This window comes from Sparassis crispa (genome assembly GCF_003851025.1).
Source record: "Sparassis crispa DNA, contig_000003F, whole genome shotgun sequence".
Classification (NCBI taxonomy): Eukaryota; Fungi; Basidiomycota; class Agaricomycetes; order Polyporales; family Sparassidaceae; genus Sparassis; species Sparassis crispa.
This window is the reverse complement of record NW_020939750.1, coordinates 3,374,512-3,402,463: the sequence shown is the minus strand read 5'-3', so window position 1 is coordinate 3,402,463 and position 27,952 is coordinate 3,374,512. Positions and strand designations below refer to the sequence as shown.

Here is a 27,952-nt window from a genome sequence, read left to right as displayed (position 1 = left end):
TGCATCTCACTGAACATTGCCAACAATGCCGCGCACGATCCTCATAACAGGAGCTAACCGAGGTTTGTGTCACTGATCCTAGCCTGTACTGTTCGTGGTGGTAGAGCATTTCACATTAATATGCGCCTTGTCAGGAATCGGTTTCTCCATCGTCCAAGGTTTAGCGGTGCGAAAATCGTCCGATCAGCTCATCCTCGCCGCTCATTCCGTTGACAAAGCCAACGGTGCAATAACGGAGTTGCGCAAGCTTGGGATCACGGCAGAGGTCGATAGCTTGGCTCTCGACGTCATGGACGATGCCAGCATCAAAGCTGCAGAACAGACAGTTCGTGAGCGATATGGAAAGCTTGACAGTACGCTCTGTTCGCCAAGTTACCTGGATACTACGCTGACTGAGATCTAGTTTTAATCAACAACGCGGGTATAGGCCTCGTCCCGTCTCCTGGAGAAATCGACAACCTGCGTTCGATTTACAATGCGGTCTACGACACCAATGTATCCGGAGTCGCCGTAGTCACCTCCGTGTTTCTACCGCTTCTTGCGCTATCGCCAGATCCGCGCGTGATCAACGTCTCGTCTGCTCGCGCATCAATCGAACTTGCCATGTCAGGCGAACTCCCTCCCACAAGGAGCATCCCGTACAGCGCGTCGAAGACTGCGCTGAACGTACTCACCATAGAGTACCAGAAGCTGTATCCGAACGTGCTCTTTCAGACAAGTAATCATTGTCGGGCTAGGGGGGATTTTACTGAGTCCGCCACTGCAGACCATAGACCCGGGATACTGTAAGACTGGGTTGAATGGTTATGAGGGACTTCGAGATCCATTGGACGGAGCCGGTGTGGTCGTAGAGTTGGCGAATGCAGCGAGGGACAAGTACAAGAGCGAATTTTGGGCGATGGAGAACGATGCCGAGGAATGCTCAACTGTGCCGTGGTAGAAATATGCATCTGCATCTGAGTTAGGTCGCGTTCAAGGTGCGGTGGCCTGTAGGAAATGCGAATTTCAATAGGTATGATAGCAGTATATAGCAGCTGGCTTGAGGCTAGCTGGTGTTGGTCGTGCTGGATATGTGTGACCCGTCAATACAATTTCATGCAAGTAGTACAAGCAGAGTCATACAGGCGTAAATGTCCGAGAACCGGGGTGGCCTGCTCATCAACTCAGTTTCATTCTTCCAAACGAGGTATTGCATTGCTAAAACAGGGCAAATGACGTTGGGGCAAACGAACGACGCTGGCTGTCGAAGCGGGAGCCTCAGAGCGAGTCCCACCTCGGATGATGTTATCATGACTAGGAAGGGTGGGAACATGAACCACAATAGTAAAGGAGGGCCACTGTGGGATAGATGTGAGGAGAAATCAGGGTGCCTGTCCGACATTCTCCTCTGTTGGGGGGAAGGCCTTTGTGCCACGGACCGAAATGAACCACGCGAAGTGAGTCATGGGCTATCCGAGGCCACTCACTTGAATGTCCGAACAGGTGTGCAGCAGTTATTTCGCCTAAATAAGACAAACAAACAAAGGAGAGGCTGTGCCACAATGTTGTCGCTTCAACGTGCTGGTTATGACTCTGCTGGGCAGCAGCTCGATCAGGGCCCAGTGGTGCCAGTGAGATCCTAGCAACGAGTGATTGCCCTCACAACTCCGCGAGGTTTTGACTACGGAGGTAAGCAAGTCCGTCGAATGTTGGCTAGAATAAGCGACTAAGCACTCAGCTCACTCGACGAGAAAACGGGTACGTAATTAAAATTGAGAAACGAGTAGGATGGGTGCCCTGACGCTCACGTGCTGGGCATTGACGCGGTGCACGTGGTCGCTGGCCTTCGCATACAACCTTGAACCGCAAGCACCTCAGCAACATTGCCGTGCTTCGGAGGGCACAATAGACATAAAAATATCTCGCACACGGTAATGTAAATGTGAGTCGACCTCTGGCCGACCAACTGATCGAGATTGCGCAGAGCTTGGCCACTCGTCTTCCAGCCGAGTATATAAAGTCCTCCATCTCTCTTCGAGGAGGTAAGCACGCGCCAACATGCCTTTCACTCAGCCTCTCCAATCTGACAATCTCTCTGCTAAATGTCAAAGCTCTCCCCACAAGGCCAAGCGTGATAACTCGCGATTCGCTACCGGCGGCCAAACTCTGCACGAGCAACGACGGCATCTTCGTGAAGAAATGCGCGGGAAATTTATCGTGATGCCCGTGAACAAATTCATGGACACGTTTGCTCCGGAATCTGAAACGATGGCGGAGAAACCATTCAAGCCGAATTTCAAGAAGGCGTTCAAGGACATGGAGAACGTACTCGAAGGTACAGTACGAGAAGAGCAAATGTATGAACCTCTGGTGATCTTGACCTTCTTCTGCACATCACGCATCTGACCGAGTCGGTTATTTCAAGGTCAAATGCGTCCAAAATTACAAGCTTTGCAAGGGGTATGTCCTCAAGCTGGTGCAGAACAAACCCGACAAGGCGGACCCCTCGAGGCAGAAGGTCGATGCTGCGCTGTTTCTTCCTGAGAATGCCAAGCAGAGAAAGACCTTGGACGATAGTAGGCCACATTGGGCACTTCAGCGGCTTTCGATTGAGTTCAAGAAGCATAGAACGGAGGATGATCCTTTCGAAGATCCAAAGACGAAGGCCGAGGATGAAGATAACCTGCACCACGATTCTGAGCAGGGCGACGAGGTCCAAGTAGATGACGTGCACGACGCGAACGACGATGACGTGGGCGATATGCACAATGTCTTCCTGGATGAAGACGAGACATACGGAGACGGTGACCCGATAATGGAAGACGATGAGGACGGCGACGAAGAGAATCCCCTTCAGATGGCTTATGGAAATTCATCCAGAGAGACCTTCGAGACAGCTTATGAGCCGCCCGCTGACCGACGAGCTGCGGCTCGAGGGCAGATCGTCTCCTACGCCAACATGCTCTTCTCGCGCCAACATCGCTGCTTCGCGTTCACGATTCTCATCCTCCGTGATGTTGCGCGGATTATTCGCTGGGATCGGGCTGGTACTGTTGTCACGAACAAATTCAAGTACACGAACACCGAGTATCTTGGCAAGTTCCTGTGGCGATTCTGTAATATGACTGACAAACAGCAAGGATACGATACGACGGCCGTTGTTGTGAAATGCGGATCGGCAGACTACAAGCTCATGGAGCAGCTGGCGAAGAATCCGCCAGAAGGTGCTGGCTCCGAGTACGCGAGGGAATCGTTCGCCAAGTCCATGCCCAATCTCTCGAAGGAGAATCCTAATGACTGGTCGTGTTGGAAACTGACCGTACATCCGGAAAATGGAAAGGCGATCGACGGCTCAGACCCTCGACCTGCAGGGAGGAATGTCCGCAAGAAGCCACGTTTGCAACATTTTTTGGTGGGAAAGCCTCATTTTCAGGCGTCAGGTATGACAGGCCGGGTTACACGAGGGTACATTGCGTACAACTGCCAGGATAAGAAATTCGTCTTCCTGAAGGATGTGTGGCGCGTCGACCTGCCAGACATCGAGAAGGAGGGATACATCCTCCAATCTCTGAATGACGCAGAAGTCGCAAACGTGCCGACTCTGGTTTGCCACGGGGACGTTCTAGATGTTGAAGATGTCGGAGACGTTGTACATGTTGAACGACAACGAACGAAGACGGACACCTACTGGCACGAGTTCTATAGTGGACAGATGAACCCGATCAAGACCCACACACATTATCGGCTAGTAGTCGAAGAGGTCTGTCGTCCGCTGAGCGATTTTGATAATGCCTTGGAGTTGGTGAGGATTGTCTCAGATTGTATATATGGTGAGTCTTTCTATTAAGAGTGGGCTTCAGCACATATACTCATAGATTACATGTAGCTCATCATCAGGCTATGGTGACAGCTAGAATCATGCATGGAGATGTCAGCGCCGGGAATATCCTCATCAATGAAACACTGCTGCCTTCAAATGGTGATATACCCTGGAGGGTCGGGATGTTATGTGATTGGGAACTGTCCAAATTGATTGACGATAAAGATGGTGAAGGTGACGATACTGAGGGGACTCGGAAGGCAAGGCAACCTGACCGTACTGTGAGCATGCAGTTAATCTTTCCACTGACAGTGAATGTTCATCTCATACTCACAGGGAACGTGGCAGTTTATGTCGGTCATCTCGTTGGACGTGCCCACTAGAGCCGTCGAAGTTGCGGATGAGCTTGAGGCATTCTTCAATGTCTTCTTATTATATCTCGTCAGGTTCATGGACAGTTCCCTCAAGAACCCAGCATACTTCATGTCTCAGTACTTCGACGAGTGCACCGTCAGTGACGGAGCGACTCATTATACCTGCGGTGTCGCCAAGCGGAATGCAATGCAATCTGGCAAACTGCAGACAACCCTCAACAAACCCGTCAAATTCGAGTACGGCGATAAGAAGACACATCCATGTAACGCAGTCATCCACCAGCTCTTGAAATGGTTCAAGGCACGATATGCGGAATTCTCACCTGAGGACTGGCCACCAGGAGCCGCGCAAAACGGACCTGTTACCAACGAACCGCAGCAACCGAATGATGGAATGGTGAATGACAAATTTGCTACTGACAAGCAGATGTCCATTAGAGACCACTTGCGCAAACAGGCGATGGTGCGGTCGCTCGGCATGTCTGTCGAAACCTTTAAAGAAGATCCACAAGTCGAGGAGAAAGCGCTAGAGGAGCAAAAGGCGCTGGCCAATAACTTGAACTCTCAGGTTCCGATGTACAGGTTGCTCGAAGAGGCCTATACTCAACACGCGGATGAATGGCCGACGCACGACAAGGTACCTGACCGAGTCCCCTCGAACTACAGCTACGCGCACTACAAAGAGAAGGGACTCAAGCTTCCTGCGGCGCCTACTGCACCTTCTGGCTCGAAGCGTCGTCTTGAAGCAGATCTGCAGTGCTCTGGTCAGAGTAAGCGTTCCAAATTTGGCTGAGGTGCTCGCCACATGCTTCGGCCAGCTTGTCGTTAGCCTCAAGTGTCAGCGGCGGAAGACGATTTAGATGCGGATGATCCACTACCTCTATCTCATTTCCGTCGGGATTGACTTCACTCCGCGGAATTATTTATCTTACCATCGTCATCACCATTGCATGCGTGTGGAACTCTGTGTTTTGTTCTCTCGTCTCCATTTATGTCGGACTCACGTTTGTTTAGCTTGTCCAAGATTGATTTGATGGGAGAGATTTCTTATTGCTTGGTCTCTGCAATGCAGTGAGATACCGTACATCGTTTGGGAACGCAACAAGCCTAAGTAGGAAGAGCACAAGTACGATTAAAGAACGATTTCGAAACATCAACGAAGGAGCCTCGCGGCTTCGGCAGGGGCGCCTGCCCCTGACTGTCTCTTCGTAGAAACGTAGAAAAGGTCGCCAGGTGCTGCGAATGGTCTAAGCTTCCCAGTGTACTTACCACGATGGCTCGTACCATTCTTCTCGCCACACTGCGGACAAAGGTGCGTTTGAATTCACTGATTTTGGGAAATGCTCGGTGAACGATGATCCTCTCACAGGAGCTTGCTTCCTCAGCAATGGGATTCTACATCGTGCAAGCCCTGGCACCGGGGAAGCCAGTCGCCCCTCGAGCAGGACAGACGGGACGGTGGACAAGCTCTCTCCTCGGACAACTTGTTGCGGTGTCTTGAGCCGCGCGAAAACTTGCGACAGCGGCGACAAGGTGGAGTAGATGTTCCGTGAGCGACTACGCAGAGACTGCGCGTCTCGCCATATCCGTGCGTATTCTTTGCGGTCACTGCTAGTGGGGAAGGAGTCGTAGACAGTATTCAGACTCTCGGAGTAGCGTGGACGAGCTCTCCTTCTCGCTGTGCGCGCGAGGTAAGAAGAGAAGCATGGACATGCATGGGAGACGCAATCGGATCCTAGATTTTATCTGTGAGATAATAGCTATACAGCGCAACTCGCCATACAATAGACGACTACTCGCCGTAAGGTATTAGACGATTCAAGTTTGCGCAGCAACAACCATCCGTTTCTCGTCGCGCAAATAGGAACCGAATTTGGAATAGCAGCCAAAGTGATCACAAAAGAATATTATTGTAAGCTATCATGCACCGTCTATGCAGAAGGAATATTAAAGATACGTTTTGAACAAGATGCCGCGACTTCCACGTCCAGCCCAGCATCTGCCAAAGAAATGTTCCGGTAGTCACCAAATTCCCAGTTGAAACAATCCTGTAATGACAAGATGAGAATTATGCCACGCGGTGCTCGGCGCACGTACCACACAGTCATGCTCGTCAACCAACTCCGGTACGTTTCTGCGCTTCCCGCGGCCGTCCTTAGGCTGCTTGTCGTCGTCCGAATCCCAATCACTCGAAAGCAGCCTGTCGATGACAACCTTAATCCCGTGGGTACGGACGTCTACCGCCCATTTAAGCTTCGAGACCGTGTCGTACAGGAGCGTTTTGCCTAGGTGACACCTGCGCAGCCGTAATGAGGGTGAAAACTGATACAACTTACGAAGCCTACCGTGACTCCATAGCGTAACCGCCAATTGCACAGCTCGACTTGACACCGTTACATGTGCCCATGGCTATCGGATCGGCAGTATGATAGACGTGTGTGACGTGCTGTGTCGATGGCTAGGAAGGATCAGCGGGATGTTATCTATCGCATTGAAAGCAGACTTACAGGAGATGGTAGGTGCAGCCGGGCGGCCGCAAGCTTCTCTCCCGGTGCTTCGAACGCGACGGCGGGTATGCCGAAGGTGATACCAATTAGTGATGCTAGCGAGCCGCCAAGCGAATGCCCCACCACCCAAATGTTAGAGTTTGGATACATGTATGTCACGTTATTATACAAATTCTATGTGCACATCAGTAATCCAGACCGCACGAAAGGAGCGACGAGACATCCTACAGTGCCAACCGAGTAGAACAGGCTGTCCTCAATGAGGCTCTCTTCGAGACAGCCCTGGTCGCACTTGTAACCACCTTCGTAACAGCCGCACACCGTTGACCACGTCGGACCTACTCGCGCACAGCAACACGAGAACAACAGGTTGTCATTCAGCTTGTCCTTCCGCGTCGTCGGTCCACCGCCACCGACAAGCCACCCTGCAGAAGTTCCTTTGACGGCAATGACGACCGTCGAATTGTTGGGCGTCACGAAGATTTGCCCGCGGAACCCGTCTGCGTCGGGCTCCCAGCCAAACGGGTAGCTCTGGCCGAATGGGGGTCTGCGCACGGCCCTGAGGAGAAGGCGAACGAACTTACGTTGTTCCAATCGGAGCCAAGGTCGTACCACTCCCTCTCGCCCGGTTCCTCAGCGTATGCGTTGTTGGTCATCTTTGCCAGCATCAACAGCGTCTCGCGATCCTGAATATTCGGTCCCTCGACTTCGATTTCATCCCATGGTATCGAGTAGTGCGCACGGTAGCGTGCGCTATAGAAGGCGTCCTGCGAGACCGGTCGAAACGTCTTCATCTGCCTTGTGGTCACCTCAAACGCTTGCTGCACAAAGCTAGATGGCTTGATGTCGGAAAAGACGACCCGAGACGATTCTGAGAGAGCGTGCTCATGACGCAGCTCAAATCGTAATGGCGGTGGCTTCTGTGGCAACAGAAATGATGCGAGAAGATAATAGAGAGCGTTCGGCAATAAATTAGAGAACATCGATGCAAGAAGGCTCCTAATGTGCTGTACGTCGTTTAGAAGGTTGCGGTCGCGGTGCGAGCTGCCGTGGGCATGCCCGCAGAGCAGTCTCGGTGAGGATGCCGGAAGCGCGCACTACGCGCTGTCACAAGTCACTGGTCTGAGTTGTCACGCTCGACATGATCTTCTGAATGCATGGTGCTCATCTAGTCTCCCAAAGGCAGACTACAAAATCAGTCCTACGAGAGGTCAGAGGGACGGACTGATATAGCATCAGGTGTCCATAGATCATTGAAGCAACAGTGAAGTAACCAGTTCAGTCATGATGGTCCAGACCAACGCAGCATACTACTTACCTCTATACTGAAAGTATTCAATCCGACGCACCGTAGGCCAAGCTGAGCAACCATTTGATCCCTTCGTCCAGGTCAGGCTTGTCTGATTTGGTAGCTGCCTTTATCTGTGGAATAAACTAGTTGATACCATGAGGGGAAACCTAGATGGTTATCGCAGCGGATGTGGGTGAGCAAACTCTTCGAGGATGGAATTGGTGGCTCACTCACATATCGACTTTCGTCTTCACTGCTATCTCTTCTACCAACTTCGCATAGAGCAGTCCCTCGTCACGTAACGAGTCCAGGCCATTTATCTGAACACAGAGTGGCAGGATACCAGCATGAGATGGCTGGAGTAGCACAACTTGAATAGATCCGGTCGTCTTTGGGGATTCCGATAATACCTGGAACCTAGCGTCGATCAAAACATCCGCGTACAATCCAAGCTAACAGACTGTAGAAGCGGAGACTCACGCATGAACTCAAAGGGTCCTTCACGCATCAAGACCGGGTCCTACTCCAAGGAGAGCAACTCGCCTCCATACTTGCTACATTGTCAGCGCTGCACATGGCCATGCTTCTTAGCAATATGGCCCACTTCTTCAGGGGCCTCAGCGTTCAGCACAGGTGGAACTTGCATGACATGGCCGGTTAAGGGTGTCTTCGAGAAGAACAGATCGTCGCGTGGGCGGTGCGCGCAATGTAGCCTGAGAAATTGGCTCCAGCCGAAAGACCCGCCACAATAAGGTCTTTGTCAAGGGATGCCGAGACGAGCAATGCATTGTCTGCGACCTGTTCTGAGGACAGTTGAGTTTTCTATTTTGTTCAATGCACATGTCACTTGCCCATTTGATCGCAGTATAAGAGTCGTTCCATGACATGAGATAAGGATGTTCAGGTGCAAGTCTACTATCCACTTTGCGATAGAGAAAATTGATAAATACTGGTTGTCAGACCTGTACTCTACATTAACAACAGACAATTGAAGTTCGACGCACAGGATCCTCAGGCAGTAGTCGTCCATGTCGAGATCACTCAGCATGAACCCTGGGCGATCACTGAGTGTTGGGGAAAATTGTACATCAATTGCACGTAATAACTGCACCTCCACCGTGAAACCAGACAAGGAAAGATAAACTCTTCCCTTCAGCAGCGGCGAACGGCACTAGACTTTGAACTGCGATTTCGCCATCTTTGACCAGGAGTTTATGGTCTACAGCACGCAGTTCTCACTCTGGGAGATGTCAATGCAACTAGTCATAATACGGTATCAGAGAGATGTTACCTTCCGGAAGACGAGGTTCCTGGAGAATACTATTCCTTCGTCTCTGCTTCTCCCGGCGAGCCACCACATTGTCCTCGGGAGGGGGACGCGGGAACTGATCAGCGATCGCCGAAAACTCAGGGTCGAGGATAGACAGATGCTAATGAGATGGCGTGGAGAGGATAGTAGACAAGTACTGTCGATGTGGAGCGTCATTTTATACCGGCTGTCCAGCTTACCAGCGCGGCTGAGCTTGAGACCTTCTCGGGCCGTCTCCTCCAGCGAAGACGCAATATTTCCGCATGGCCTCGAGCAGGTTGTTGCCTGATTCACGGTGGCATGCCTAAAATTGTTACGTGTGATTAACTTTCACTTGCGGGAAGGTCGGTGTCCGCAAAAATCCATTACGAAGGCAGATGCCTTTTCGGGGGCGGGGGCGGTCCGTCGATCGTCACATCTCGATCTGTTTTGTAGGTTGGACTCCACTGCGGCACCAAAATTTGCCAATACGGTTGGTAGTCACTACGTGACATATGCATACTGCTGGATTGAAAATATACGTTTCAGGGCTCTGTTTTTCCATGCAAGTGTCTTGCGGAGTTGGTGAATATTGTGAGTTTCAGGATCTTCTTCAAATCACTTGCCTGAACTTACGTAGTATGGTCCGGTTCAGAGTCCAAGTTCGAACCTAGGTTCAGGACCGAATTTCAGAAACACTACTCTGGGTGGCGCTAACTCCCGGCGTGGCAATGACCTCAAGAAAGACATGGCACTAAGTATACCAGGCCTGAACCGCCATCGGATGTTCTCTCGCTATAACGACTACAGTCCATTCGCAGTGCATTGCACAAACAGATTCTCAGTACATGGGCAGCGCCGAAAAGTGCACCCTATTCAAGCCCTCCCATCAGTTAATCCCAAGAGCCACCTAATACCGTTGTTCATATCCTTATCTGCTTTGACAGACATGGTAAGCTGGGGGAAAAAATAGTGAAAGAAGTGCGGAACACCCGGATAACTGTATCAAAAGCAGTTAATCAACGTACGATTCGGCAGTGTACGCGAAGGGCTATATACTCACACATCAACTCTCGTTGCCACGTCCGCCTGTTCTAGCAGCTTGGCGTACAGAAGACCCTCATCACGCAAGGGATCCATACCGGCTACCTGCATATAGACCGGCGGCGTGCCTACGTGAGACGGCTGGAGAAGCAACGAGTGGTGTGGGCTGGACACGGGGAGCTTTGCCACATCTGCTAAGAGCAGTCATCATGCCAGAGCCGTAGTATTGTGGGGGGTCGAAACACACCAGCCATTATGAGCGCTACTTCACGCGTCAAGAGAGGGCCGTCCTTATTTTGTTCCATGGAGAGCAGCTCAGAGCGATATCTACAACATGGTCATTACCACCGTGATGGCACAATACAGACATGCTGCTTACTTCTCTTCCGCCGGATCCTCAGGGTGTAGTATGGGCGGGGCTTGAAGCACCTGGCCGGTAATGGGTGTCTCCCTGAAGAAAATATCATCCCGCGCCCGACGTGCGACGGTCACTGTAAGATTTGCTCCAGCTGAGGCGCCACCGAGAATAAACCCTTTCTCAAACGATGCTGAGAGAAGCGATCCGTTCCTCACAACCTGTGTAAAAGAGTAAACCGTCTGCAAATCTGCATTATAAAACTGCCGCTTGCCCATTTCGTGGCAGCATACGCATCCTCCCATGGAATTGGGTGGACGTGCTCAGGCGCAAGTCTAGTATTTACATATTCAGTATAGCCGGTATGCAAGTTAAAGGAGTGAAATCTAACAATCTGAATGAACTCACCTGTAATCGACGTTCACAATTGACAGCCGATGTTCGACACACATGATTCTCAAATGGTAGTCATTCATATCCAGATCTCCGAAAACGAAGCCTGAGGTTGAGAGATACGAAGGGTGAATACAGATGGCACATAGAAAGAATTATTGCGCACCTCCTCCGTGAAACCAGATGAGCAAGGGAAACCTCTCCTCAGCATCGCCTGTGGTCGGAGTTAGGCACCGAACTGTAATTTCTCCATCTTCAACAGCAATTTTGTGATCCTCAACACGATATGCAGATTCTGGGAGAACGTGGATCAGATCATAATAATACGCTGTTAATTGACTTACTTGCCTGCTGGAAGACGATCCTTGATGCTCTCCCGAAGCTGGGCGTGCAACCGTCTCTGCCTATCCCGCAGTCCCTTCACATCTTCCATGGGGAAGAAGGTGGACAGCTGAGGAATAAGCGGCAGGAACTCGGGGTCTGGGATGGAAAGATGGCTGTACTGGGACATGACACCTTGAATCCGTGAGTCGCAAACGATAGCTTTATACCTCTTTAGTGCCTATCAAAATCCAGGCTGCTCGGGCTGACCAAGGCGGCCAAATGGTATCACGTTAGACGGCGGGAAGCATGAAGAGACTTACTAATTCATCCGAGTCAAGAAGGCGGATCGAATGTCATCGTGTAACGTCTCAACATCTGCAGCTGCATAGGCCAGATAAAGAACAGTCTCACGAGAAAAAAACCGAGGACGGCGAAGGCTGACTTCGTCAACATGGAAGCACGGTAAGAGTACGCGTCCAATGATACCGTCAAGCCGTCATTAGTCACTATACCTCAATAGAAGTTAGAAGCCCCATCCTTGACCATGTGTGTGAGAGTACTCAGCAGACGCGACTGCCCATGGCTTTTACGCCAGTAAAACTCGAATGCTTCCATGTGTGCTACCCTAGCATGTTATTGTCGTATCATAAGAGTCGAACTTACTAGTAACTGACCCACCGACGTAATACAAAGGCGTGCCGCACTTCTTCTAGGTGGCATGCACCAACTTGATGATATCCAACCTCAGGCACTCGACCCGCTCAAAAGCCACTTCAATTCATTGTCAAAGTCCTTATCAGCCAGGAAAACTATCTTAATCTGTCGGAGACCATAGTGGAACCTGTGTGGTACACCAGGGTAGCTGTCGCAATCACAAGCAGTTTATCAGAATAGGACCAAGCAAGCGAACAGCTAAGTCCTTACACATCATCCTTGGTCTTCATGCCTTTCTGTTTCAACAATTTCGCGTAAAGCAGACCCTCGCCCCACAGAAGGGCCATACCTGCTATCTGCGTGTAAACCGGTGGAACACCCGCGAGATCCACCGGTAGCACAGAGAAGCTCGGGTCAGAGATGAGGATTTCGGCAATTCCTACAAATTGTAGGAGTCAACCTGTCGTCCAAACTCCCTGCCAAAGACAGTAACTATCCTAATGTACGAGCGAGACTAAAGATCGTGTCACGGGTTAGGGAGGTGGCATCCTTATTTTGCTCCATGGAGAGCAGGTTAGATTGGTATCTATCGAGCTGTCAAGGTGATTTATAACCCTGCGGAGTATATATGCGACTTCCTTTGCACCCTTTGGATTCTCCGGGTATAAAACAGGCGGGATTTGAAATAACCGGACCGTAGTGGAGAAGAAGGGATTGTACCGGCAGTACGAAACAGATCCCCTAAGATTCGCTCCGGCTGAGGCGTCGGTAGTGATGAATCCTTTGTGACATCAAGGCGTGCTGAAAGAAGGCACGTGTGGTCAATAGCCTGTATAAACATACGTCAGTCCTTAGCGAATCAGTGCTGCGAAGGTGTCACTTACCCATCTAACAGCAGTATATGCGTCATTCCACGGAATTGGGAAGACATGCGGGTCAGTCTATTATTGTACCATTGTGTATTGAAGTCAATGAACGGAGTATTGTGACCGCACCGGTAATCGACGTTCATAATGGACAGCTGGCCTTCGACGCACATGATCTTCAGGCGGTAGTCATTCATGTTGACGCCCATGGCGAAACAGGACCCTGGATAATCCCCACAAAGGTCGTCGCCAAATCCGGACAGATTTTTGCGAAAATCGACCTCACGCCGTCGTCATGTCCGGACAAATGGACCCCCTAAGGACCATGTAGCCGTCGTACTATCCGGACATGGAACTGTTCTGGGGCAAAAATCGCCGGAAAATTGCCGGAAAAAGCCGGAAAAGGCTAAAAATAGCCACAAATTGCCTAAAATGGACATCCCCAGAGCGAGGATGTCGCTATTTCCGGACAAAAAACTCCCTAAACCGGCCAAAAATGGGCCGGACAGATTTTTGTAAATTGGGGGGGTTTTGGCGACGACCTTTGGGGGGATTATCCAGGGTCCTGGCGAAACCCAATCAGAGATCAGTGACCGGGCAAAGGCCGCGAATGGTACGCATGGCGTGCATCCGGCATCGGGGGTGGAACCAGATGAGCACAGAGAACAACTTCCCGGAACCGCCCGGCTGCGGGGATCAGACGGTGTATTGTAATATATACTGGATCCATTTAACCCAAGCTATCCGAGTCATTGGCCAAGCTCAACAACCATTTGATTCCTTCGTCGAGGTCCCTGTCTGCTTTTATAGCTGCCTTTATCTGTGGAACAAAATAGTTGAAACCATGAGGGACACCTGGATAGCTGTCGGAGCAGATGACCATAAGGAAACTCTTCCAAGGCGGAGCTGGGGTCCCACTCACATATCGACTCTCGTCTTTACGCCTGCCTCTTCGACCAACTTCGCATAGAGCAGTCCCTCGTCACGTAACGGGTCTAGGCCATTTATCTGAACATAGAGTGGTGGGATACCAGCGTGCGATGGCTGAAGCAGCACAGAAAAGATACGGTCGTCTTTGGGAATTCCGGTAATACCTGGAACCTATCGTCAATCAAAAATGTCCGCGTACAATCCAGGCTTACAGACTCTCGAAGTGGAAACTCACGTGTAAAGTTGAATATTCCTTCACGCGTCAAGACCGGGCCGTCTTTATTCTGCTCCATGGAGAGTAACTCAGCTCCATACCTGCTACATTGTCAGTGCTGGACGTGACTGAGCTTCGCAGCACTATGGCCTACTTCTCTACCTCCGGAGCCTCAGGGTTCAGCACAGGTGGAACTTGCATGACGTGGCCTGTTAGGGGTGTCTTCGAGAAGAACGGATCGTCGCGCGCACGGTGCGCTATGTAGCCTGAGATATTAGCCCCAGCCGAAAGTCCTGCGACAATAAAGCCCTTGTCAAGGGATGCTGAGAGGAGCAATGCATTATCTACGGCCTGTTCAGATCACAGATGAGTTCTCCATTTATGTTCCATGCACATGTGACTTGCCCATTTGGTAGCGCTATAAGAGTCATTCCATGACACGGGGTAGCGGTGTTCAGGTGCAAGTCTTTGACCATTTTGTCAGCATGACGCAGGAAAGTTCATAAATATCGGTTGTCATACCTGTACTCTACGTTAACAATAGATAATTGAAGTTCGACACACAGGATTCTCAGGCGGTAGTCGTCCATGTCGAGATCACCGAGTATGAATCCTAGGCAATCGCTGAGTGTAGGGGCAAATTGTGCACCAACCGCACGTAATAACCGCACCTCCACCATGAAACCAGACAAGGAGAGGGAAAGTCTTCCCTTCAGCAGTGGCGCTCGGTACTAGACTTCGAACCGTGATTTCCCCGTTTTCGACCGGAACTTTATGGTCTATGACACGCAGTTCTGACTCTGGTGAATGTCAATACAATCAGTAATAATATGGTACCAGAGAGATATCACCTCGAGGGAGACGAGGTTTGAGATATTCCTGCAGAATACTATTGCTTTGTCTCTGCTTCTCCCGGAGAGCTACCACGTCGTGCTCGAGAGCGTCACGCGGGAACTGATTAGCGATGACCGCAAACTCCGGGTCAACAGTAGACAGATGGCGGTACTGAGACATGGCTAGTTAGATGGGTCCGTGAAGAGATATTGTCGACGAAGAGCGTGATTTTATACCTCCCGTCCAGCTGACTTGACGCCTTCTCGGCTGTTTCTTCTAGCGTCGTTGCTGCGGCGAGACGACAGAAAAGTGCACACGGGATACTTTCACGTGCCTTCGAGCTGGTGGTGCCCGATTTACAACGGCATGCCTAACGCTATCGTAGGTTGCTAACTTCTAGGAAGGTCGATTTTCGGCGTGTCAAACCCGATAGGATGAGGAATGCCTTTTCGAGGGAGCGGTGCATCGATCGTGGTCATCAACGGTTCTGCGACATGTGCTCTCTGCTAGATAGTCCGTGGCTGGGAAAGATTCATGCTCATTTTCTGAGAAAGTCCCTGATGTAACTGGCAATTATTGTAAGTATCAATGTTTCTTCAAACCGCCTTGCTTCCCCCGGGATGAGAGCCTTCACCATATCTACACATGGCAGTAGAGCAATCAGACCTAACGCGGGAGAGTGCCGAAACACACGAGCCATTATGATAGCTGCAGCACGTGTCAAAACAGGGCCGCCGTTGTTTTCTTCCAGAGCAGTGTGGAGCGATATCTCTCACATGGTCAACAGCACTTCGGAGGCACAATGCAGACATACTGCTTACTTCTCCTGCAATATCCTCAGGTGTGGTCGAAGCACGTGCCCAGTAATGGGTGTCTTCTTGAAGGATAGATCATTCCGCGGGCGATATGCGACGGCGGCGGAGAGATTCGCTCCAGTTGAGGCGCTACGCACAATAAAAAATTTTCAGAGGACGGTAAGAAAGCTGATCTGTTCCTCACAACCTACGCAAAAGAGTAAACCGTCCGAAAATTCTGCGATATAGAATTGACACTGCCCATTTCATGGCAACGTACCCACCATTCCCATGGAATTGGGTAGACATGTCTCGGACCTAGACAGTCAGTATAGCCGGTATGCGAGTCAAGTCACAGGAGGGAAAGTCGACAATCTGAGCGAACTCACCTGTAATCGACGCTCACAATCGACAGTTGATTTTCGACGCACACTATGTTCAGATGGGAGTTGTACGTATGCAGATCTCCAAAACGAAGCCTGAAGTTGAGAGATACGAAGAGTGAATTCAGGTGTCACATAGAGATATTTATTTCCACAACTCCCCTGTGAAATCGGACGAGCAAACGAAACTTCTTCGTGTCGCCTGTGGTCGGAGTTACACTATGAACTGTAATTTCTCCACTTTGCACAACAACCTCGCGGTCCTCAACACAGTGTGCAGATTGTGGGAGATTGTGCATCAGATCATCGACTGTTACTTGACTGACCTACCTGGTGGAAGATGAGCCTTGAGGTTCTCCGGATGCTGGTCTTGCAGTTGTCTCTGCCTATTCCGCAGTGCCTTCGCATGTTCCGTGATGAAGAAGACGGGCAGCTGAGAAATAAGCGGTAAAAAACTTGGGACAGAAAGATGGCCATACTGGAACACGGCAGCTGAATAGGAGAGGTGGAAGTGAAGTTTACACCTCTCAGAACTGTCTCATGCGGCGGAGGACACCGCGTTCATACCGAGTAATCTAGGCAGTAAACGGGTTACTGTTGGTGGCGAATTTCCGCCTGAATCAAGACGGCGTGCTGAACAGCGTAGTACTCCGCGTCCGCAATCACACGATCTTCGAATAGTGATGCGGCCATCCGAGCAGTGTCGCAAGGCAATCCCAAGGCCCCAGGACATCACCTTAAGTCTTCCATGTAGATGGAAGCTGAAAAGACAGCTAGAGAACATAGGTCGTCGTGGAAATATCGCAGCAAAAAAATGTCGTTGAAGAAGTCCAACCATGGTCAGTCGTGTGTGTTGGTGCGTTCTTGAAGTTTAGTAGACTCATGCTTCAAGAGCACGAAACAATCATATCAAACGTCCAGAGATCGTAACGGATGATACATCAAAAAAAATGAATTCCCCGAATGAGTGAATCAAAGGAATGTAACCTATCAGTCCATATATCAATCATTATATTTACCGTGGATAAGTTGGGTCATACCTTGACAAAATATGAAAGAAACAGCAGCAATGAGCTAACGTGCTCAGAGAAAGGCCTAGAGAAGATCATTCAACCAGCAGAATCAAGACTGAATGACATGACATAGTGTAATACCTCATCCACATATTCCGTCGCCCAGTCTTCTACCGAAACTCCCATGTAAGACGGCAGCTGTACCCATAGCTCGCGCCGCGCTTCCAGGTCCTTAGTCTCTAGCATTTTTATACACGAACCGCACAAATTCATGTCCAGATGAACCGTCCAAGGATGCAGCGCCTGCCAATCTGCTAGGATCCCTTCGATATGGGCGGTCTTGGGCAGCGTCCGTAAGATTTTGCTGCAACTCTCCCGCAGTTCACAGTCCATGCTACCCTTCTTCGCATCAAACACCCATGTCAGCGCGTTTCTGTTCGCTCGCAGGAGGCGGCGCTGCCCCTCGATGCAATTCCGGGTATCCTCTGGCGAGAGCCTCTCCACGCTCCCGTCCTTACGGCATGTCCCAAACAGGATGGTGTCAGTGTCGAGCAGACAGCAGCCGTAGAGTGCGACGGGAAGAATAGAATGGTTCTCTGTGAGCCGAGCGAGGTTGACGGCGGTGATAGCGTCTGTCTTTTCCATGGTCATAGAGGAGCTGCGGAGCTTCTCGAAGTTGTCCCATTCCTCGAACTTGCTGGGGAAGCATGTTTTGAGTCGTGCGACCGCGTCATCTCGCAGGCCGATAATCTGGTATTTGTGGCCCAGCCGTATCAAGGATGCAACGAAGGAGAACTGGACGCGCGAGACATTTGGTCCGAATGAGCTGGATTGTTTTGACTGCTTTATGAGCCATTTGTTCGGAACAAGATGCAGATGAACTGACCCATTCCCTCCGTAAATTACAGACAGCAGAGCAGCCAAGTCCTCAGCAAAGTCATCGAGACGAACGAGGGGACAATCATCCATCTGCTCTGACACCACATCCTCGAAATCGACGAACAGCTCCCGGAAGACAGGCGACGCACGAGACAGCAGACCGGCATGAACGCGGAAAGCAGTGTTTGTTGCGACCAGCACAATGTTGCCATCCTGGAACCAGAACTCCTCGTGCCGATTCAGGTCTTCACACTCGTCCACAAGGGTCCACCTGTTCAAAACCGCATCGAGATTTGTGTCCCCCGAGCATTCTTTCGAGAGATCGCTGAATGTAGACGAGCGCTGGCAGGAACCGTAAACATAACGGAAGGATGACATTGTCAATACCGAGAACAGCCTATACCTTAATATGCTTTCGACTCATACTGGTTTTTTCTTGCCAAAGGCTATGGTGGTGGGACTATGAAAATGAATCCCTCTACTGGGACGCGCGTCCATGTGAACGTTGCGTCGGCTAGCGCGTCGTGGCGCAAATGCGACGCGTGACGTACATACACCACGCAGCCCAAGATATGCCTCGGAATAGAGACCAGCTTGCTCAGAAAACATTTGTAACATTTCTCGAAAATACAGAATACAACGAAAACAACATTAGCATAGTAGCAAATATTCAAGAATCATATCGCTTGCTTCGTTCTGCGTATAAGAGACCATCCCTACACCTCAGCCTCGCGGACCTCCCACCCGTGCCACCCATCTCTCCGACCCAAGCGCGGGCCTTCCAGCAGTCGGTACTCACTCTCGGGCCCAACTCTCTCGAGAACGGCCCCCGCCAGGATTGCCACGGCGAGGGGGGCCCAGTCCTTGGCGATGCATGAGAGACGGCCATGCCCAAAGGAGAGCAGCGACCGCTTCTGCAGAGCCGTCAATGTGCAGAAGCGCGTGGGGTCGAAACCCTCGGCGGTGGCGCCCCAGACGGCAGGATCGCGCTGCACCGCCTCGATGTCCGCGACGACAGTGATGTCGCGCGGCTGGCCAGGAACGGCGATGGGGAAGGGGCAGTCGCCGACCGGGACGACGCGGGTGATGCGGCGAGTAGGGGGGTAAAGGCGGAAGATCTCGCCGACGAACATCTCGACGCTGAATTCGACGTCACCGACCAGCCCGCGGAAGGACGTGGTGCTAGGCAACGCCATGAAGGCGTCGAACGCGGCGCGCGCCGCGAGGTCCCTGTTCGCGAGCGCGACAGTGTGGGCGACCGCGCGCCAGCTCGTCTCGTACGCGGGGATGACCAGTTCGATCGGGTTATCCTCCATCGGGAGCCACCGACGCAGGTGCCCGTTGACCTCGGCGAGGAGGTGCTGGGTGGGGTCTCCACTCTTCGAGGCACGCCATATCTCCCCGATGTGGTGGGCGACAGAAGCGAGGTCGCCCTCCCTCATCACATCAGGAGCATCGAGGAGCTGGACAAGCACGACCTTTAAAGTGACAATCTGGGTGAAGGTGTCGAAATCGATGGTACGCCGGTCGACCGGCAGGCGCGCTTCGACACTGTGCCTTGCCGCCGCCGCAATGTCGTGCCACGGGTACGACGCGCCGTGGGGGCTGATGCGAGACAATGCGCGTCTTGTGAAGTCGGCGTGTACGTGCTCGCTGGCGCTTGTGAAGGTGGAAAGGATACCGAAACCTCGCTCAAAGCGGGAATTGGGAATGGCCCGGGCAAGGAGCTGGGCGGCGAGGCCAGTTTGCGGGGCCAATACGGCACGAACGGCGGCTGCGTCTGTGACGTGAACAGTAGTGGGAGTCGGCCCTGAGAAGAGATGCATGCGCATGAGCATATAGAGGATCGACAGAAGGAAAAAAGCAATAATACAGCTGTAAGGATTCATACTATGCATATACCGGTAGGGATGTTCATGATTCACCTATGCAGCACGCTTTTATATGCAACAGAAAAATGTTTTTAAAGAATTCAATTCGCAAGTGACTGGAGCGCAGCAAAGTAAAATACAGACAACGGGAATCACATCCTGGTAGACATCAAAGAGTGGGAACTTGGGCCCGAGAGCACAGAATGGAGGCAATTCAGCTGTCTCAGTTCGCCGCCCAATCGCAACGGTAGAGATTCGTTAAAGCACCAGCGCGGTGGGACGAGGCATGCAGAGGTAATGCCGAAGGGAAGACCAGAAGACTCTGTACCAGAATCAGAGCACGGATCCTGGACGAACCACACTGGTGAAACACAGTTGGATGGAGTTCCCCGTTATCGTGCCTTGGTCGGCGACGGAGACCGAGCAAGCAGACAAAACCTAGGCCAAAGATGGATAGATAGCCAACTGAGCACTAGCAGGAAGAGCTGAATGCGAGACATTTGATCCTCCGCAGCCCATGAAGCCTTTGGTAAATGAAGGCCTATCCAAGGAAAGTTTGAAGTTCGATGCGACAGTCGGACGAGGTTAGCACAGCAATAGAAATATTGGGATAGTCATGCGCCCAACAACAGAGGACAGAGACACCGCCAAAGGAAACGACCTCGCATCAGCAGGAATCGAGTAAGACACGCCACACGACCCTGCCACATACAATAACGTCGCCAAGAGTAGGACTGACAGTGCGCTCAACTAGTCAGTCAAACTCAGATGATGTACGTCGGCACTGAACACAGAGCATAGTAACGGTCAGTGAATGACCACGTCCAGTCGCAATGTCGACGGAGATGGCGCGAGCTGGCAGGTAAGGCCCGGATTAGCTGCGAAGCCATACAACTCTGGCGATCGAACCGGGATATGTGGGTCCTAATCGACGTTTGCTGCGCAGGAGACAAGAATATCAGCCCACTCTGGAGAAACCTCGTCTGATGGAAAACGAGGGTAAGGATGAAATGAAGACCTGATATCACGCAGTAGCCGTGCTTCACTGACCGCAGTACCACGATGACATGGACTGCCAGGATATCCGCAAATGAGAAGGCGCATCCCTTTTGGATAAGCGAAACCATATTCCTGATGGTCATGCACCTTCGTCACGGACAGAACGATCGATCCAATGCCAAAGTGGAATATGCAGCTCCTACGAATTCCAAAAGGTCGCAGGCCCTATCTGCGCACTGTGCCAGTGCGCTCGACAGTTCATGCGAGCGCGACAGATGTCATAGGTCAACAACGATGAAATGCCCATCTGTTGCTAGGCCTCCGGGAAAGAAATCCCTCAAAGATGTAAAATATTGCACGATGTAAAGACCCGACCACGAAGGCACATACAAGGCTTTCGAAGTCGTTGCTCTACACTGGCATCTGAGCCTTATACAGAAAATCTTCTAGTATCTACGGCTCAGAATGGGGAGCATCCAATGTCGTCTACCCAGCACGACGAGCAGATAAAGCACTGCAAACAATGCTGACCGACGTTACAATTTGATCCCACCTCATGCAGACACTGTCTGTATGCGCATACAGGTCCCAAGAAGAGGGGTAGTAGCGAAAGGCCTCTCTTCAGATATCTAGAGAAAACGGCTGTCAGCGTCCCACATCGTCGATGTCTACAACAAATGTCCCGACCAAATAGTCACCATACTACGACGAGAGAAGACAGCAGATGTCGTCACCAGAGCAGGACCATGCAGACTGTGGATCGTCGACGACGTCGATGAGCTCGACGTAAGTTGATGGCGGATGCGAAGATAAGAGAGAATGATTGAAGAGAGGGAGAGTCGGTCACGCAGCTGGGTCCCACGGTCACGCGTGAATTTCTGCTGTACAATTGGAATCATGTTTATTATACTTAACTGAATAATTGACATCTGTACAATGGCGAAGCGGCTGTGATGGCCCGAAACCGGGAATGCGAGGTGGTTCTTTCCAGCGGTCCAACTTTCAAGTGCGCTGGTTCAAGACTGCCCCCTCCAGAAAACTTGGTATCTGCATTGTGCCCGCTCGGAAGAACGGGTAATGATCAGAGTAAACTGACCTCTAAGGACCAGGGAAGCAATTCCGCAATCCAGAGGATGGGCCGAGTTAGTCTTAGGAGAACAGGACAGTTGTCAGACGCGCAGAAAGGCGTGCCTCTCGCAAACCTTTTATCATTTTACCTCAGACATATGGCGAAGTGCAAATGACATGGAGCAATGCAATATTCGATGTACTGGGTACTTCACATGTATGATAATCTACGAGTACAACCCAATGGTTCCATCATGAAACTATAGAATACACAAGACATGGATGCATGCGAGACTGTCCAGGAAATAAAATACGAAAAAAGAAATGGTCTAGAAAGCAGCCTCGCCACTCACATAATAGTGCATCCGTTCAAACACGAGCACCACTCCGCCCACAAGCCCTGCGTGGGCTCTGTCTCCTCTGCAGTCTTGATGACACCGCCGGCACGCGTGATTGTGATCGTGTATTCTCGCTCGGGTGCGCCGGGGGCCGGTACACCGTACCACCACTTCAGTGTCTGCCCCTCGACAGCCCATCTACCGTCAGAAACGTGCACTGAAAGGGCCAGAGGTGCAGCGCTGGGGGCGAACGGCGTCAAATAGGAAGGGGTGCCGTCGGAGAGGTTCGAAACGGACACGTTCTGCGATCTGTACGGGCCGAAATCTTTCGCCAACGGTCCATCCAGAACGGGAGTCGAAGAGGTGTCGTCACATTGTTGCTCTGTAAATCGTGTGACGAGTGCGTCGCTGCCGTAGTGGACTAGAGGCACATAGATCTCGGTAGCGAGTACATCCTCGGATTCGTCGTCATCTACAGCAGTGGAGGTCATTGATGACGAAGATGACTTCGGTGCAGAGAGACCCTCCGCCCTAGGCGCATCTTCTGGGCGTACGCAAACAGTAAACTTGAACTCGGCCTTCGAGACGTTGAACTGAATGTCTTTGGGCACCCCGACAATAGCAGTGGGAAAGGGACGACAAAAAGCCTTGACAGCTCTTGCACCATCGGTCAGGAAGTCGTAAGCATTTTCCCAATGCCCGAAGGAGGTGATCTCCGCGTTATTTGTCTCGCCGTCGACAGCACCGGTTTCGAGCGGCAGTGTCGCGAGTGATAATGACGACGGCGCCGCCGAAGCTGTCAAAATTATCGGGACTCCCTTGATCGATTTTGTCACGAGTGATTTCGACGATGAGGCAGCCGACATTCCCATCCTGATTGACTCCCGTGGGCGCAGGTCATCCGGACTCCAGATGCTGAGATCTTCCATGTTCCAATTATCGCCCCACGGGTGTGTGTGGTCCGGACAGTAAGTCCAGATAGAGTAGCTAAGCGCATTCGGTCCGTCTGCGGCATTCAAGCTTGCGTCAAGGGCCTTCTGCTGGCAGGAGTAGTCACCCTTGTACTTCCCATCATCTGTCCACCCGTACGACTTCTTGTCATCCATATCGTACGGTATGCCTATCTCTCCGATGATGGTCGGGTAAGGGCCAAGGATCAGCGCATCGTCCCTCAGTATTCCCAGTTGCTGCTGCAAAGACTTGCGGATGGCACTCTCGCCGATCTTCACTGCTGGCAATTTCGATGAATATTTGCCCCGGAGTAGGCCAAGTGCGTCGGCATTGAACCAATTCCAGTGCCGCGTTACCAGCGTGAGACCATCGTAGTAGTGAGTCGAGTAGCAGCAGCGCCCACGAAGCTCGTCGTCGGTGATGGGAGGAGGGGGTGCGAAGACTGGCGGTGCTACGAACAAGATGGCCTCTGGGTGTGACTGGCGCATTCGCGCAGCAAATGCCTGCCAATGGGGACGCCAATAGTCCTCGATAAACATGACGTCATGATCTGGGTCACAAGGTGAGGACCTGAAGTAGTCTGGCAGCATCACGAAGCCCGACTCGACATCCCAGATACCGTGCTGCGCCCATATACACATCCCAAGCTTCCACCCAGGGTCGCGCCGCCAGCCCCAGCGCGGGTGCACGCCGCCCGGTTCGCTGTCAGGGTCCACCCACACCTTCCAGCCGTTCGGGTCAATCGTGACGGTCCCATCGCGTTTAGGGCCCATCGAACCGAACGTCCAGTTCTGCACCGTCTGCGGTTGGCCCATTCCAAGACGCATCGACTGCGCTGGCGTTGGGAACGTTCCCTTCTTCAGCGTTGACGTCTGCTGTGTTGGCACCGCGTTCAGGTCCGGGTATCCGCAAAATCCCTCGTACGGCTCGTTTATGCTGTCCCATCCGAGCACGCATTCGTCTAGTAGGTCCCCCGCGGCGCGAATACGGTCCGCGAGCGCGCCGAACGCGGAAATGAAATGTTTCTGCAGGTAATCCTGGATGTTCTCACCGTCGATGATGCACTTCGGCGCGTAGTCGCGCCCCGCGAAAAACAATGTAAAGAGTGTCTGTGAGACTAGCCTCCCATAATTCGTGCTCCAAATCATCGGAGGAAGCGTTGCAGGCTCTACCTCTATTGGTGTGGGATACTCGCAATGCACGATAGCACCCTGTGTAGCGGTAAAGTGGCGGGGATCCAAGCCGCATGCGAGAAGCGTCCAATAAGGTGCCCCGGATCCACCAGAAAAACGTGACCACTGCCATCAAGGTTAGAGGTATCGCTGACCGAGATAGATCGGACGCACAATATCCTGATGGGGGTCCATATATATCTTGAAGCCATACTCCTTGCATTTCCGAAGTACTCGGACAGTATAGTCCATATAGGCAGAATCATATTTCCCTCTTTAAAAATGTCAACCTCAGGATAGGAGATTTTTTGAAGCAGACTCACGGCCCCGCGTGCTCTAAGGCTTCCCAGGTGACAACATATCGCAGCATATTGAAGCCCCACCCTCGCAACCGGGAGAGATGTATGTCCGCAGAGCCATCGTCAAGATTGAGCGGGCGTCCGACAAAGCTCTCACCGCCAGTCTCTCCTGATTCCCAAAAATCTTCGAGGATGTATGAAGGCCTGTCCACCGGTGCCTTATCCGATCCAGATAGGTTGACACCGCGGAGGATGAGCGTACGGCCAGCGTTATCGACAAAATGACGGTCGGTAGTATGGATGAAATAGGGTGGGACGGGTTCGCCAGTGACAGGCGAGACTGAAGGTACTTGTGGCATACTTTGCAGTCGTGGTCGACGAGTTCCGTCGTCGTCGTCGTTAACGTTCCCACTTCTTCATGACAGGTGGTGCCACTCTGCGATTTAGTCACGTGATGCGGGCCGAGTGAAGACCTCGCTCGATTTGGTTGAGACTCTGCCAAGACCGGGCTAAGACCGTGCCTCAGATCCCCGTTCGGATATACAGGTTTGCCAGCGTCGATTTTTGTCGGTCGAATATACTATGTATAATCTTTGGCTGCATACTTCGAATTCACCACAGGGGCATTGCTCGTGAGTATCAAGAGCACCCACGGACGTCACAGAAAGTTAACTGATAGTCTGGCCGTGTTGCAATCAGTTTGTGTGTGGAGAAATTTCGTTAACACATCTTCAGACGCGTCTGTGGCGAGAAGACATCCGACACTTTGCACATAAACTAAATCTCACTCTCGGGGGTGTTCGTGCGCAGCAGCTGACGTTGTTTCCGGAGTTACTTTTGCAGATTTTTTTTTTCTGGCTAGCATGGTGTACATTCTATGCAGACTACAATATGACTAGAGTCTGGAATATTGTCGGTGCGTCTGTTGTTGCCTTTTTTTATTTCATTTTTTATTTTTATTTTTATTTCCACCCAACTCAGAACTGTGTGGAAAGGTAGACTATGCAGAGGACATCCTGTCACATACTATGCCCTATCGTCACTTGGCACCTCAGTGTATGTCCCCCGTCTCCGGCCACCTTGCTTACCTTCTCTCAAACGTGTGCAAACTTGAACTGCGGCGGACGGTGGACTATTGACTGAGTTCTGTTTTCGGTGGAAAATCACGCACTATCCTTTTCTTTTCCTTTTTCTTTTCTATTTATTATTTTATTTTCACCCACCTCAGTCATCATCGAGCCAAAAAGAGGTAAGTACTCAATATTAGCTACTAAAGACTTATCAACAGAGGCTGAAATCACTGTTTGTTCCCTGCAAGTCTCTCGCGAAGTTGCTACATATTGTGAGTTTCAGGATCTTCTTCGAATCACTTTCGGGATCGGGCTTCAACCTATGTATTGTCTGGTTCAGTGGTCCAAGGTTCGAACGTAGGTTCAGCACCACATGTATACCAGGCCTGAACCGCCGTCATATGTTCTCTCGCTATAACGACTACAGTCCAGTCCATTCGCAGTGCATTGCACAAATAGATTCTTAGCTAGTACATGGGCAGCGCCGAAACAGTGCATCCTATTCAAGCCTTCGCATCAGTTAATCCCAAGAGCCACCTAATACCGTTGTTCAAATCCTTATCTGCTTTGACAGATATGGTAAGCTGGGGTAAAAAATAGTGAAAGAAGTGCGGAACACCCGGATAACTGTATCAAAAGCAACTAATCAACAAACGTTTGGCGGTGTGCGTGAAGAATTATATACTCACACATCAACTCTCGTTGCCACGCCCGCCTGATCTAACAGCTTGGCGTACAGGAGTTCCTCGTCGCGCAAGAGATCCATACCGGCTACCTGCATATAGATCGGCGGCATGCCTGTGTGAGACGGCTGGAGAAGCACCGTGTAACGTGGGTCGGAAATGGGGAGCTTTGTCATACCTGCGAAGAGCAATTATTATGCTAGAGCCATAGAATCTAATGTGGGCGTCGAAACGCACCAGCCATTGCGATTATTAAGTCACGCGTCAAGAGCGGGCCGTCCTTGTGTTGTTCCATGGAAAGCAGCTCAGAGCGATATCTATGATATGGTCATCACCACTGCAATGGCACAATGCAGACGTGCTGCTTACTTCTCTTCCACGGGACCATCAGGGTGAAGTAAGGACGGGCTTTGAAGCACCTGGCCGGTAATGGGTGTCTCCCTGAAGAACAGATCATCCCGAGCCCGACAGGCGACAGTCACTGTAAGACTTGCTCCAGCTGAGCCGCCACCGAGAATAAACCCTTTCTCAAACGATGCTGAGAGAAGCGATCCGTTTCTCACAACCTGCATACAAAATTAAACCGTTTGCAAATTTGCATTATAAAACTGCCGCTTGCCCATTTCGTGGCAGTGTACGCATCCTCCCATGGAATTGGGTGGACGTGCTCAGGCGCAAGTCTAGTATTTACATATTCAGTATAGCCCGTATGCAAGTTAAAGGAATGAAATTAACAATCTGAACGAACTCACCTGTAATCGACGTTCACAATTGACAGGTGATGTTCGACGCACATTATTCTCAAATAGTAGTCGTCCATATCCAGATCTCCGAAAATGAAGGCTGAGGTTGAGAGATGCGAAGGGTGAATTCAGATAGCACGTGGAAAGAATTATTGCACACCTCCTGCGTGGAACCAGATGAGCAAGGGAAACCTCTCCTCAGCGTCGCCTGTGGTCGGAGTTAGGCACCGAACTGTAATTTCTCCATCTTCAACAGCAATCTTGTGATCCTCAACACGATATGCAGATTCTGGGAAAACGTGGATCAGATCATAATAACACGCTGTTAATTGATTTACTTGCCTGCTGGAAGACGATCCTTGAGGCTCTCCCGACGCTGGGCGTTCCACTTTCTCTGGCTATCCCGCAGTACCTTCACATCTTCCAAGGGGATGGTGGGCACCTGAGCAATAAGCGGCAGGAACTCCGGGTCTGGGATGGAGAGGTGGCTGTACTGGGACATGAGATGTTGAATCCGTGAGTCGCAGGCGATAGCTTTATACCTCTTCAGTGCCTATAGAAATTCCACGCCGCTCGGGCACGATTGGCTAACTGGTATCACGTTAGACGGAAGGAAGTATGAAGAGACTTACTAATTCACGCGAGTCAAAGACGGCGGACCGAATGTCATCATGTAACATCTCAGCATCTGCAGCTGCAGAAGGCCAGAGAAGGAAGCATCTCACGAGAAAAAAAAACCAAGGACGGCGATGACTGACTTCGTCAACATGGAAGCACTGCAAGAGTAACCCGTCGAATGATGCCGTCGAACCGCCA

The 27,952-nt window shown here is 51.3% G+C and overlaps 12 protein-coding genes across 12 annotated transcripts; 3 read left to right on the top strand and 9 right to left on the bottom strand.

Moving 5' to 3' along the window:
* Positions 1–25: 25 nt before the first annotated feature.
* SCP_0412380 (Short-chain dehydrogenase/reductase tropE) lies at positions 26–940 on the top strand (the record flags this gene model as incomplete). The annotated part of the gene is made up of 4 exons (XM_027757963.1): positions 26–62; positions 135–353; positions 404–718; positions 774–940. 4 exons carry the CDS (start codon positions 26–28, stop codon positions 938–940), a joined length of 738 nt encoding a protein of 245 aa, XP_027613764.1.
* Positions 941–2,037: 1,097 nt separating this feature from the next.
* SCP_0412370 (hypothetical protein) lies at positions 2,038–4,966 on the top strand (the record flags this gene model as incomplete). The annotated part of the gene is made up of 4 exons (XM_027757962.1): positions 2,038–2,349; positions 2,405–3,809; positions 3,866–4,080; positions 4,136–4,966. The coding sequence occupies 4 exons, from the start codon at positions 2,038–2,040 to the stop codon at positions 4,964–4,966; spliced, it is 2,763 nt and encodes a 920-aa protein (XP_027613763.1).
* Positions 4,967–5,446: 480 nt separating this feature from the next.
* SCP_0412360 (hypothetical protein) lies at positions 5,447–5,674 on the top strand (the record flags this gene model as incomplete). The annotated part of the gene is made up of 2 exons (XM_027757961.1): positions 5,447–5,485; positions 5,543–5,674. 2 exons carry the CDS (start codon positions 5,447–5,449, stop codon positions 5,672–5,674), a joined length of 171 nt encoding a protein of 56 aa, XP_027613762.1.
* Positions 5,675–6,104: 430 nt separating this feature from the next.
* On the bottom strand, positions 6,105–7,663 carry SCP_0412350 (Putative lipase; the record flags this gene model as incomplete). The annotated part of the gene is made up of 6 exons (XM_027757960.1): positions 6,105–6,221; positions 6,271–6,469; positions 6,519–6,631; positions 6,681–6,854; positions 6,909–7,211; positions 7,265–7,663. The coding sequence occupies 6 exons, from the start codon at positions 7,661–7,663 to the stop codon at positions 6,105–6,107; spliced, it is 1,305 nt and encodes a 434-aa protein (XP_027613761.1).
* Positions 7,664–10,135: 2,472 nt separating this feature from the next.
* On the bottom strand, positions 10,136–11,484 carry SCP_0412340 (AB hydrolase superfamily protein; the record flags this gene model as incomplete). The annotated part of the gene is made up of 8 exons (XM_027757959.1): positions 10,136–10,259; positions 10,323–10,494; positions 10,551–10,630; positions 10,683–10,879; positions 10,933–10,993; positions 11,067–11,157; positions 11,218–11,346; positions 11,400–11,484. The coding sequence occupies 8 exons, from the start codon at positions 11,482–11,484 to the stop codon at positions 10,136–10,138; spliced, it is 939 nt and encodes a 312-aa protein (XP_027613760.1).
* A 635-nt stretch (positions 11,485–12,119) lies between these two features.
* On the bottom strand, positions 12,120–12,376 carry SCP_0412330 (hypothetical protein; the record flags this gene model as incomplete). The annotated part of the gene is made up of 2 exons (XM_027757958.1): positions 12,120–12,237; positions 12,300–12,376. 2 exons carry the CDS (start codon positions 12,374–12,376, stop codon positions 12,120–12,122), a joined length of 195 nt encoding a protein of 64 aa, XP_027613759.1.
* A 394-nt stretch (positions 12,377–12,770) lies between these two features.
* SCP_0412320 (hypothetical protein) lies at positions 12,771–13,104 on the bottom strand (the record flags this gene model as incomplete). Its single annotated transcript, XM_027757957.1, has 3 exons — positions 12,771–12,858; positions 12,914–12,970; positions 13,025–13,104. 3 exons carry the CDS (start codon positions 13,102–13,104, stop codon positions 12,771–12,773), a joined length of 225 nt encoding a protein of 74 aa, XP_027613758.1.
* A 521-nt stretch (positions 13,105–13,625) lies between these two features.
* SCP_0412310 (AB hydrolase superfamily protein) lies at positions 13,626–15,053 on the bottom strand (the record flags this gene model as incomplete). Its single annotated transcript, XM_027757956.1, has 8 exons — positions 13,626–13,758; positions 13,818–13,989; positions 14,061–14,140; positions 14,194–14,390; positions 14,445–14,505; positions 14,562–14,652; positions 14,711–14,839; positions 14,891–15,053. The coding sequence occupies 8 exons, from the start codon at positions 15,051–15,053 to the stop codon at positions 13,626–13,628; spliced, it is 1,026 nt and encodes a 341-aa protein (XP_027613757.1).
* Positions 15,054–17,133: 2,080 nt separating this feature from the next.
* Positions 17,134–18,366, bottom strand: SCP_0412300 (hypothetical protein; the record flags this gene model as incomplete). Its single annotated transcript, XM_027757955.1, has 4 exons — positions 17,134–17,145; positions 17,205–17,889; positions 17,950–18,284; positions 18,346–18,366. The coding sequence occupies 4 exons, from the start codon at positions 18,364–18,366 to the stop codon at positions 17,134–17,136; spliced, it is 1,053 nt and encodes a 350-aa protein (XP_027613756.1).
* Positions 18,367–18,658: 292 nt separating this feature from the next.
* On the bottom strand, positions 18,659–19,840 carry SCP_0412290 (hypothetical protein; the record flags this gene model as incomplete). Its single annotated transcript, XM_027757954.1, has 2 exons — positions 18,659–19,752; positions 19,816–19,840. 2 exons carry the CDS (start codon positions 19,838–19,840, stop codon positions 18,659–18,661), a joined length of 1,119 nt encoding a protein of 372 aa, XP_027613755.1.
* Positions 19,841–22,229: 2,389 nt separating this feature from the next.
* SCP_0412280 (Uncharacterized glycosyl hydrolase) lies at positions 22,230–24,999 on the bottom strand (the record flags this gene model as incomplete). Its single annotated transcript, XM_027757953.1, has 3 exons — positions 22,230–24,467; positions 24,516–24,615; positions 24,665–24,999. 3 exons carry the CDS (start codon positions 24,997–24,999, stop codon positions 22,230–22,232), a joined length of 2,673 nt encoding a protein of 890 aa, XP_027613754.1.
* A 1,214-nt stretch (positions 25,000–26,213) lies between these two features.
* On the bottom strand, positions 26,214–27,816 carry SCP_0412270 (AB hydrolase superfamily protein; the record flags this gene model as incomplete). The annotated part of the gene is made up of 10 exons (XM_027757952.1): positions 26,214–26,337; positions 26,400–26,571; positions 26,631–26,710; positions 26,763–26,959; positions 27,013–27,073; positions 27,146–27,236; positions 27,297–27,425; positions 27,479–27,624; positions 27,679–27,689; positions 27,769–27,816. The coding sequence occupies 10 exons, from the start codon at positions 27,814–27,816 to the stop codon at positions 26,214–26,216; spliced, it is 1,059 nt and encodes a 352-aa protein (XP_027613753.1).
* Positions 27,817–27,952: the final 136 nt, after the last annotated feature.